The 10972-nt window shown below is 39.7% G+C and overlaps 3 protein-coding genes across 4 annotated transcripts; 2 read left to right on the top strand and 1 right to left on the bottom strand.

Moving 5' to 3' along the window:
- The first annotated feature begins 10 nt into the window (after positions 1-10).
- LOC130689919 (hatching enzyme 1.2-like) lies at positions 11-1952 on the top strand. 2 transcript variants are annotated; one of them, XM_057512859.1, is made up of 8 exons: positions 11-203; positions 305-377; positions 457-606; positions 710-830; positions 932-1119; positions 1239-1307; positions 1460-1569; positions 1646-1952. In XM_057512859.1, exons 1-8 carry the CDS (start codon positions 114-116, stop codon positions 1688-1690), a joined length of 846 nt encoding a protein of 281 aa, XP_057368842.1. In that variant the 5' UTR covers positions 11-113; the 3' UTR covers positions 1691-1952. The 2 variants fall into 2 exon arrangements, with proteins under 2 accessions (XP_057368842.1, XP_057368840.1); XM_057512857.1 differs by having other exon boundaries at positions 448-606.
- A 538-nt stretch (positions 1953-2490) lies between these two features.
- LOC130689912 (protein phosphatase 1 regulatory subunit 16A-like) lies at positions 2491-7038 on the top strand. The gene is made up of 14 exons (XM_057512849.2): positions 2491-2987; positions 3438-3808; positions 3870-3913; positions 3971-4041; positions 4197-4342; positions 4419-4459; positions 4521-4597; positions 4673-4726; positions 4796-4978; positions 5054-5129; positions 5194-5408; positions 5483-5672; positions 5821-6369; positions 6438-7038. Exons 2-14 carry the CDS (start codon positions 3591-3593, stop codon positions 6569-6571), a joined length of 1998 nt encoding a protein of 665 aa, XP_057368832.1. The 5' UTR covers positions 2491-2987; positions 3438-3590; the 3' UTR covers positions 6572-7038.
- Positions 7035-8917, bottom strand: LOC130689915 (26S proteasome non-ATPase regulatory subunit 11-like). The gene is made up of 7 exons (XM_057512854.2): positions 8760-8917; positions 8456-8697; positions 8214-8384; positions 7858-8141; positions 7663-7786; positions 7467-7592; positions 7035-7400 (listed from the first exon to the last, which is right to left on the bottom strand). Exons 1-7 carry the CDS (start codon positions 8815-8817, stop codon positions 7170-7172), a joined length of 1236 nt encoding a protein of 411 aa, XP_057368837.1. The 5' UTR covers positions 8818-8917; the 3' UTR covers positions 7035-7169.
- Between the last annotated feature and the right edge of the window lie 2055 nt (positions 8918-10972).

Here is a 10972-nt window from a genome sequence, read left to right as displayed (position 1 = left end):
CCGTGGCCGTTCCTGTAACATTATTTAAAGTCTATTTGAAACATTACTATTTCTCATACCGTTTGCAGACTTGAAGGTAACTACTTTCCAACAAAGTCCGGGAACAGCGTACCATGTCTCCGATGATACTAGTCTTCTTGGCGGCATGCTTTTGGCTGGGGTCGGTTACGCCAACGCCCGTTTTGAACCTAAACAGTGACCAGGTAAGAGACTTTAGCAGGCGAAATACCTAAATGAACATTCAGGCAATCATAGCTTAACGGTTTAGACAATGCAATCAATTTTTCTTAAACTAAATTTATAGGCCATCAGTTTCAAAGCTGGTAAGCCATTTACTGTCGAAGAACTCAACCGTCCATTTTCCAGCATAACGAGAGGTAAATAATCAAACAAGCAATCGTTTTTCTCTTGTGGTACTGATGCGAGTTGGGCCCTTTAATTACAAAGTAAATGCAGGATCTGCAGAAGAATACTTTCCGTGGGAGAAACAGGATCCTCGCCTCGTGGAAGGTGACATTAAGGTATGGGGAGAAAAAAATGCCATCATATACACCAGTTATCGTTGGCCAAAAGCGATAATTCCCTATATCATCTCAGACGAATATAGTAAGTCCTGTTCTTAAGCATTGAACTATACAACGATCTAGTCAACCAAAGATAATTATAAGCCATTTGACTAAATTACTGTCTGAATTTAACTCGTCAAAAGCTACTGATCAGCGCGAAATCATCGCATTTGCCATGGGTACCTATCACAACAATACGTGCATCCGTTTTGTTCCACGAACCTGTGAAACCAACTACATCAGAATCTATAAAAGTGGAGGAGGGTAAAGTTATTTTGGCAAAGCCTTATTCAAAATGTTGGGCTTTGAAGTCCTACGCTTTCCATAACATAACCTTAAGATAAAATCTTACTTTCTGTACAAAGCTGTTATAGCTACGTAGGCCTCATTAACCGAGGTGTCCAGGATGTGAGTCTGGATGATGGATGTCTCGCGTCTTGGGCACCGGGAATCCCCATGCACGAGCTAATGCACGCCGCTGGATTCTTCCACGAGCATTCGCGTCCAGATCGCGATTCGTATGTATCCATCAATCTAAACAACGTTTTAGAACGTAAGTATAAATATACTATTCTTCTATTGAAAACTGACTCTGCTTAATTTACTACTCACCAAATTCATGTCGTTACTAAGATACTAAAATTTCAATGAACGACTTATATTGCATGACAGAATACAGACACAATTTCGATGCGAAGACGACAGCAGAGGTCACAACCCTAGGACTTGCTTATGATTACGGTAAAATTAGACGCTAATTTAATCTTTAACGGTTATAGGTTTTATAAAACTGATCGCAAATCGCCCAGACCGTGACTTTTAAATTCTATACTTACCAAAGTTGATAGCGTTCCGTTCATTTATTCCTCATACAAAACAAATCTTTTCTGTAGGATCTGTGATGCATTACCCAAGGGGATCTTTTGCTATTGACAGTACAGTTGATGTCATCACGCCACTTATTGGTACACCCATCATAGGACAACGAGCGGGATTTAGTTCGGTATGTTTTTCCTGAAATAAAAGCATTTTATCAATTGTTTGTATATAACTGCTTGATTATATAATTTCATTAACAGTTGGATCTCCAGAAGCTTAACAAATTGTACAATTGTAATGCTTGACCGACTTTGGCTAAACCAGTGTATGGGCCAGAAAATCTATGACTGACAATGTTCTTTCTATTGCCACCATTTTGCACAATTGGCAGAAACTGTTTCGTCCCTTTTTGTTCCAACAGCAATTATCTTTTCATGCTTTAACCAGTTTCCTATATAAGACTGATCCCAGACATATTACTGCATTGACAGCTACCAAGTATTGCTAACTTGGTTGTGAATTGCCTTTTTACTTTCTTCAAATACACAGTTTTGTTTAGCATGAAAACAGCACATGTGATTCTCACTGTGGAACGAAACAGTCACCAGTTTTGAACTCAGGGAAATACAAACAGCCAATATAACAGTCATTTTGTTTGAACAATTTTGGAAAGACTTGTAAAATATCTATAAATGAGTGAACATAATTGATGAACAGTGAATATTATATACGGTGCACGTCAATACCCAACCTACGTTAGAGCACACTTATTCGATTTCATATTTTATGTTTTTAAAAGAACAAGTTGCAGCTATGATATGCAGATGGCAGCATGGCGAGCAGCAAAATATCACGTTTGAACGAAAGTTGTAAATCAAGATTGTCGACAGTTTGGTGGACGTTACAAAATTGGATTACCTTTTACTTGTTTTACACGTCGCCGGTCTTGTAGACACTTGTAGACCGGAATTTCTCTTACGATGTGAACAAAAAGCTGTGGTCGTCTGTAATCGTGAACTTCCCACCACTAGGTCGTCATGTTTTCGTTGGAATCAGGAAAATGATACTAACCAGTGACCATTTTTACCTTTTCTGTCTAAAATTTTCTTCGTGTGCTACTTCAGCCAAGAGCATATTCTGTTATCACCCGTCACTCATCTTTTCGACATTCCTCAACGAGGAGCTGCTTTCATAGGAAAAGTGAAGAGGGCAAAAACCTTTCAATTGAATGCCGGAAGCTTCTTAACGACAACAGCAGACGGCGACAGTTGTATGGATACAAAGATAGTTGCATGGCAACATACACTTGTGTTATTGTCCTACCCTTCCTCCTTTCGTACTGTAAAACTTCTGTCAGTTCGTGCCGTGGCACTCGGCATTAGTTGCTCTCGAATGTTTACCGAAAGACGAAGGTTTCCCACAGATAAAAAGAAATCGTGTTAATTGATATCTTGATTCCATTATTTTGCTTGGATCGAGCTTGATGGATTCATAGTAACGGTGGCTTACCAGGATTTGAATGGATTACAAACTCGGAATGGAAGAAACATGCTTAAAAACCGAATGTGATTGTGCAACATCTTCGCATTAAACTTAATCAAGGTGTTTTTCTTATCTACAGCCTTTCGTTGATCCGGTAGAGAACCACGTAGTTTGATATCAGCTTGTTCTCAGCTCCACATTCTGAAATTTATGGCAGTTGATTGCCAGAGAATCAAGTGACTAACTCTCTCGCAACTAGTTTAGTCTCAAACCTGAAATTAGTCCCAAATGTAGGTCTATGTTGTTGTGGTCTTCGTTCTTAATGTTCAAGGGATAAAAAAATTTACATACTAATGATATATACTTAAGGTTTGTCCAATTTGTGTTTGTTTGTTGACACCAGGGTCATTTTATAATAACCATTTTTCTGTTCTTGTCATTAGGTTAGCTTTTAATAGTGAAAAACCAACAATTTGGTTGAGTGAACAGAGTGTTTTTTAAACAATAGTTCTTCGTGTGTTACCTCAGCATTTGACCTGCATCTAAATGTGATTTATATATTTTTTTCAGTTGTACTGACGAAAGGAACACTTTACGTTAATACCATCATGGACCGATATCTAACCGTGACACATCAGAACAAATCTTTCTAGCCGAAATCCGTCATAGGCGGGATAGATTTCTTTGGCGAGTGCGTACAAGTAACCCGACATTAGCCATTCAATGGATCACAGCGATTTAGTAGCAGAGCTTCCGCGAATCGAGAAGTTAACTGCAGCCGAAAGGTTAAAAATTGCTCGAGATCGGCGGATGAATCAAATTTTACGCCACGAACAAAATGAAAGGGATTTCCCGCTCACCGTGAAAAAGGATAAATTCTTTTCTAATCACCGGAATAATAAAAAAACCGGACAGAACAGAGGAATCCACTTTGTTCACAGGTATAAGTATCCAATTGATTTCGATTGTTCATTTCCATTCACATCCATTTACTTCTAATAGCGTCATTCTTTTGGAAGCCGCTGCTCGCAATGATATAGAAGAAGGTAAACAGCTTCAGTTGATCTCGCTTCACATCGAACTAATTATTATTTTTTTTAAAGTGAGGAGACTTTTGCTACAAGGAGTATGTCCTGATTCCCAAAATGAAGATGGATTAACTGCCCTACACCAAGTAAAGTATTTCCCATAGAATAGCAGTTATCTTGTCAGAAATGTTTTTATCTGTTCCATAAAACTCTAAAGGTCGCTTTTGAATTTCATTTCGTCGATGACGTCATGAAACATGTGAATTATTTTCATCTTGCGTCTTTTTTTTTCTTTTTAAAGTGTTGCATTGACGATAGCGAAAGCATGATGAAGCTTTTGCTGGAATTCGGGGCCAATGTAAATGCAGAAGATTCTGAGAAATGGACACCACTTCATGCAGCAGCCACATGCGGCCATCTGCATCTCGTCAAATATCTCATTGGCCAGTACGAGCAGTGAACTATTTTTTTTAGCACAAAACTCATTTAACTTTACCTTTGATTTCGGTTTATCCTGAAACAGGGGAGCCAATATGCTAGCCGTAAATGCGGATGGCAACATGCGTAAGTTTTGGTTCGTTTCTGTAAAATATTTCAAAATTTTAATGGTTGGTTCGAATTTTAGCCTACGATATCTGTGAGGATGAGCCTACGTTGGACTACATAGAATCAGAAATGGCACGAGAAGGTGTTACACAGGAGGTAAAGAAAAATCAATTAATTTAACAAATCAAACATTTCATATCTCACCGTTGATATTGATCGATTTCCTTTTAGCTGATTGACGAAATCCGTGCATCAACAGAAAAACGGATGCTGACAGATCTAAAGGTAATTATCACCTGCAAAAATGTTATTGAGACCAACTTATTAAAATAAGCCTCTGTCCATCCAAACTAGAATTTGGCTGCGCAAGGAGAGAGCCTGGAATACATAGATTCCGTAGGAGCAAGACCTCTACACATTGCCGCGGCCAATGGTTACTTGTCAGTTGTGGAATTCCTTTTGGATCAGCACGTCACCACTGATAGCAGTGACAATGATGGCTGGCAACCGATTCATGCCGCTGCTTGTTGGGGACATGTAAGGCGATTTCGTTATTAACATTTAAATTTAATACGAGACACTATCATACCTTCCTTTTTTGCAACATTCCAGTTAGAAATTGTTGAGCTTCTCGTTCAGAATGGATCTGATCTCAATGCCCAAACTAAAAATCACGAAACTCCTTATGGTATTAAATGGTTGATGTTTCCAGCGATATGGAATTTAACAAATGTTTAAAATATTCATTTTAGATATTTGCGAAGATCCGGAGATGAAAGTGAGGATTGCCGCGTTGCGAACTGAACAAGAGAGTCGAGCTCGTGCTGGCAATCAAAAGACGAAACGCTCTCAATCAGCATCGACGAATACTCGAACACATTCGATCCGTCGCAATTCAACACGAGACAAAGGCCAAATATCTAAAAGGCAGATCAAAAATGAAGCCATATTCGTCATTCATCAAGATGTAAAAATTGAACTTACCCATTGATTTCCCTTTTCAATCGCGTAAACTAAATCATTTCTTAATTATGTTTTCAGGATGAGAGACGTACGAACCAGCAAAGCTCAAATGACAAAACAAAAGCTGATGATCAGAGCCAAAGAACAACGCCGTCTGCTGAGGCCGATGCTCACACGACTGCATCCTTTTCAAGTCGCTTGATCAACAGCAACAAACGACATGCTCCTCCACCGCCTCCGCCATCGTCTTCGTACAAAGCTGATACCGGTAAGAGCACTTTACGTTGTCTGTTTCTTGCTTGTTTGTTTTGTTTTTTCCTTAATTCTCCTTTGAAGGACGGATGATTGTGCAGCATGCGTCGTTTGAATGTGATGTGTTTGTGTTTTGGTTTGCGGCATGTTTCTTGTTTGTTTAGGTTGCGACACAATGCAGCCGCAGTTCATATCGTCACCTATCCTGACCACATCAGCTGTTAATGACAGCACAATCGACATTCACGTTTCAGTTACCATTAACACAAAAAGTCCTGGGGTTAACAGTCGATCCGTACCACCACCACCTCCTCCGTCTACCAGCGTGTTGTCCTGTTCATCGTCTTCATCATCATCATCTGTTTTATTACCTCAACTTTTACCGTCCGTCCACCCGGTGTTGTCCTCTTCACCCTTGCCGGCTGTCCTGTATCCGGTGCCCTCATTATCTGGCGGGGCGTGCACGTTAGCTGATTTAAAGAAGCAGCGTTCCTTATTCCGTGTTGGAGGAGGTGGAGGAGTCTTTGACTCTGTTGATTCACCCCACACGAATTCAACGCTAAGATCTGTTAAATCTAAAAAAAATGCAATCTCAAATTCTTTCGTTATCCAACCTGAAACAGAGCTTAATGTCACAAAATCACCTTCGTCTGGCAACGTCAGCAACGGCAATCCATCGCCTTCCAATACGTGGTCGTCTGCTACAAAGAAAGGTAAACAAATAACATTTCAATTTGTTAAACGTTTTGAAGAATGCAATTGTTTTCTCTCGATCCACCAGATGCAATCGACGACGCCAATTCCACTGTAACAACCAATGCCAGCCAATCAGCTTCCCTGCCAAAATATCAAGGTGAAACGACCGAATTAGTGGGTAAAAAGAATGCTTCTTCTTCTTGTTGCACCTTGTCATGAACAAAAACTCCTTCGACCAACGACGTCCATATCGTAGCGTGATTGATACATTGACCAAATAGTTATTTGAACCACTGAGACAAACCTTCTTTTAAAGCAATACCTTAGGAATCACAATTTTGACAATTGATATTTAACTTATCAGCATATCCTTTCAGAAGGTTTCGTAGGGATGTAATATTGTTGCATTTGAGGTACCACTACTTGGTTGATCAGTGAATGCCAATAGTTATACATATGACTAACACAAAGTACTTGTACATTCCCTATGGTAAACACCTTTGACTTCTATTCTAGCAATAATTAATTTTACGTTTTGATGTCAATACCATTCAGTAGATCAAATTGTTTAAGACTAGGAAACATAATAATGCCACGTACGCGCGAAAAGGTCCCATTAACAGTGCCTGTTTTGTTTGTTTTATATAAGAGAACAAATTTGAATAAAAGGTAATCTTTAAAGTTAACGTAGGAAATGTTTTTTTTTATTTACTCGGTTTTCAACATCCCTGTTGAAGTTTGGTGTTTTTTCGGAACAAGCGATGAAACACTAAGTAAACGCTTATTTTGTTTTTCTTCCGCTTCTAAATGATACATCTTATGTTAGCTTCTTTGCTTTCTGGTACAATGTATCCACCACTTTGCCGAGGTTCTGGATCGTGTCTAATGCCGCCTCATACGTGGAGTCTGTGCAGGTAGGTTCAAAGATTATCAACACCCCATCACCTTGATCGAGAATGCCAGATAGTTTGCGATCTAAAATCATCTGCGACAACTTCTTTTCTACTTGATCGACAGGCAGGGCAATAATCTTGGCGACGTGTACAACCTATTAAACAAAATCGAAAAATAATGAAACTTCGGCTAATCGTGGTATAAACTGCGTGAGAAATACCTGGACGCGGGAATAAGGCTCGATAATCCGACACAAGTTCTGTTCCAACATGGTATCGTACAACGACTCCAAATGGGCTTTAATAATAGGGTCTTCTACCAACTCAGCACGGTAGTCTACCAATGCCTTGATGTACCAAAATATCCAATGTTTCAACTGGAAAGTAAATGTGACGATGAAAAAAGAAAAGGCATACCTGTTGAAACTGGGCTAAAGATCGCTTAATTGCCGACTGGGCAATAGCTTTCAATGCTTCAGCTTCTCGACCGGCATAACGCAAAGCTAATTTGCCACTCAAAATATTCTGCACATCATCTGGTCTGTAGGAAAAGAAAAATACAAATTAGATATGTTCGATTCCAAGAAATTTCACTGTTACTTCATCACTTACGTGTTTAGTATAATTTTTGAGAGCAACATGTACTTGAGTCCGGTTACAGCTTTAGGAGAATCAATGCTGTCATAGCCCTCAAAAGCTTCGTAAAAGTAAGAGTATGCGGTTTTGAAATCGCGCTCGTCAGCGGCGTGTAAAATTCCCGACTGCAAGTCAAGAGCGGCCTGAAGCTTCGGAGGGCAATAGATAGCATTCGCTGTAGTCCTGGCAGAAGTTAAGGCTGCACGGGCTTTCGGCAAATTACCAAGCGCATGATAGGTTTTCGACTCCAACAGTTGAACCTGAAAAAAAAGAATTATCTGGAAGTTGTATAAGTGAAACAAGAAAAAAAGAAGACAATTTGACAAAGTCACCTCCACAAGAAGGTATTTGTCATCCAATTTCTTCAATTCTTTGAGCAATGTTGCACCAAGAGCTAATGCTTCTGAGTACTGTTTAGTGTCGAAATACAGTGCAATCAGTCTGGCTTCTAAACTCTGACGAAGAAATGTGCCCTTTTGCTCCACCGCCCAGCTAATACATTCCTATAATGAAAAATGACAATAAAATACAGGCTGTGGCAATGCTAAATATGACAATGTGATAAACTCTTTACCTTGCACAGTTGAACTTCAGTTCCTGTTGATGCCTCCATGTCGAGAAACAGATCAACGAGTCCACGTACAAGTTTAGCTGCTTTGGCTTTGCTGATCATGGCAAGGAATGGTCGGACATCTCGTATAAGCTGTGCTAATTCCTGTGCTTTCTTTTCCTTCTTGTATCTCTCTCCGAGTTCCAGAATTTCTTGCTCTTTATTACGGATAGCTTCTTCATCGTTGTCTCCATTTTCCATCGGTTCTAAACACAAAAACATTCCACTTACAAGTTCATCAACAAAAAGTACGAACGAATTGACTTACCGAAAGTGGTATTTTCAAAAACTTCTCGAGTTGATGCCATCGTTTGCAACACTGCCATTACAGGTTAAGACAGGAGAAACAATAATTCTACAGGAACGACAATGACGACAGCACAAAAACCCGGTGACTGTTTGAGGGTTGAAGTTAACAGCAACCTGGCGCAATAAGCCGCGTAAATGGTTTAGTAGATGCCGCTAGTGTCAAGATCCCCCATCCCCATTCAGGTGATTCTTCAAACGGTAAACAAGCGAGTATGAATGCTAGGTTTTGGGGCTTAACTAACAAACGTTAGCACGGCTTATTTATACCTTATTGATTAAGGTCCTTTTTTTCTACATTTGAATATGGTGAAAACGAGTCTTCACAGAGACAGAATGTGCTTTCGTACCTAGCACGCCACGACTGCTGATTGCAAGCATGTTGCAAGAATTACGATTCTAAACGTAATTACAGTTCTCCAGGAAATAAACTTCATTTCAAAAGACAGTTTAAAGCATGCTGTAAATAAGGACGACAGAAGTTAAAATTCACCAAATGTTTTAAAGAAATGCGATGAGGGATGGGACGCTTTTGACAGCAACGCAGTATTGAGAAAGAACGCAACTTGTTCCACCTGGCGTTTCCATTTGAAGCCATCGTTGTTATTTATTCTATGTTCTTGCTTACCATCATGCAGAATAAGAAAAAATGATAAATGGGAGACCTTGGTGGGGGAATTTGTTTTAAAGCTTTCACAAGCCAAAGGAATGTGTACACGGCACGAGAATTAAGTGATGAAATATTGTCCCACGCTAAAGGAAAATGCATCTGGACAAAAGAGGCCTATGCTACGCCATGCTGGCATACAGGATGCACAGTCGTATTAACCCGACCACGACAAAACTGCGCGGTAATCATATACGTACCCTTTTCCCACTCGTTCAAAACGCAACGTAGCATTAACTGGAAACTACATGAAAATTCGTGTTCCACGGAACAATAGCAGATGCAATCTATTTTCTATAGGAAGTGGACAGAAGACATGGAGATTTTGTCTTCACAGGTGGTGAACAAGAAAAGTTCTGTGTAACTGAACACAGCATAAAGAACTGGCTGGTCATAATCAAATTTTAGGGTATGACCTTCAAATTTTCACATCTTCACTATAATACAATTATGTTCTTTTGTCTCTCACTTTTCTATACCGCTCGTGTATGCAAAAGATGTTTTCGGTCTTCATTAACTAAGAGACACTAATTTGGGTTGTAGTAAATTTCCAGCTGTAGAAGAACTACTGTAACTTCCAGAGTTCAAGGGTCGAACATGTTGGTATGTTTAACAATACAATGGTTTACTCAAGAATATAATAATTACGATATTGTAACTCCCAAAGTTTCGTTGTTAGTGTAGTGGTCAAAGCGAATAGACAGGTAATGATCACGTTCACAAACGCACTGTCGTCCACCCCCCCCCCACCTCGTCTGATACATGCGGATACAATCTGATATAAAAAAAAAAGTTGCATACCTTTTTCAGCAAAAACAAAGTACATCGGTTGTCAAGCGCAAGTCTTTGTCTATGGCCATGGTTGTTTTCTTGAAACTCTTCCTGAGATAAAACAATTTGGAAATCGTCTTTAGCATAGGAAAGGTTAAAACGAAAGAATACAAAAAAGGAATTTCGTAGTTCTATGGCCGTAGCCATAGCAATACTTAATCACTTTTAATGAGCTACAAGACATTGCCCGGAAAATTACCGTTAAATTCTGTGTTCGAAGGAAACGTTCAGAACATGTGTTCAATGCCCACTGTAGGTCTAAAGCAGTCAACAAAATTCCTTACCCCTGTTGTGACAATGGCACGATCTGGAACGATGGCTTCGTGCTGATGATGACGACTCTGGAATAGCATCTGTCTTCCGATAGCTAAGCATTTTCATGTACGTATCGGTTACGAGCTTTTCTAAATCCATGACCATGACGATAAATTCGTATACCGACATGGCAACTTTTCTTTTCGTGTACCAGTTGGGGTTCAGATGCACATCGAATCATAAGCAAAATTGCGTTCCTCAAGGTTAGCAATGACCCCTAAAAAATAATGCTCCAGGGATAAAGCAGATGGTTCCATTGAACTCTACTCGCTATATCACCGACGACTTTCACGAGCCACCAAGCGAGTTTTGTCTTCAGTCCAACATCTCCGCGTCTAGTCGGCGGTCCAGCAAACAGTTTT

The sequence above is a fragment of the Daphnia carinata genome, chromosome 6, assembly GCF_022539665.2.
Source record: "Daphnia carinata strain CSIRO-1 chromosome 6, CSIRO_AGI_Dcar_HiC_V3, whole genome shotgun sequence".
NCBI lineage: Eukaryota > Metazoa > Arthropoda > Branchiopoda > Diplostraca > Daphniidae > Daphnia > Daphnia carinata.
This window is presented reverse-complemented; position numbering and strand designations above follow the sequence as displayed.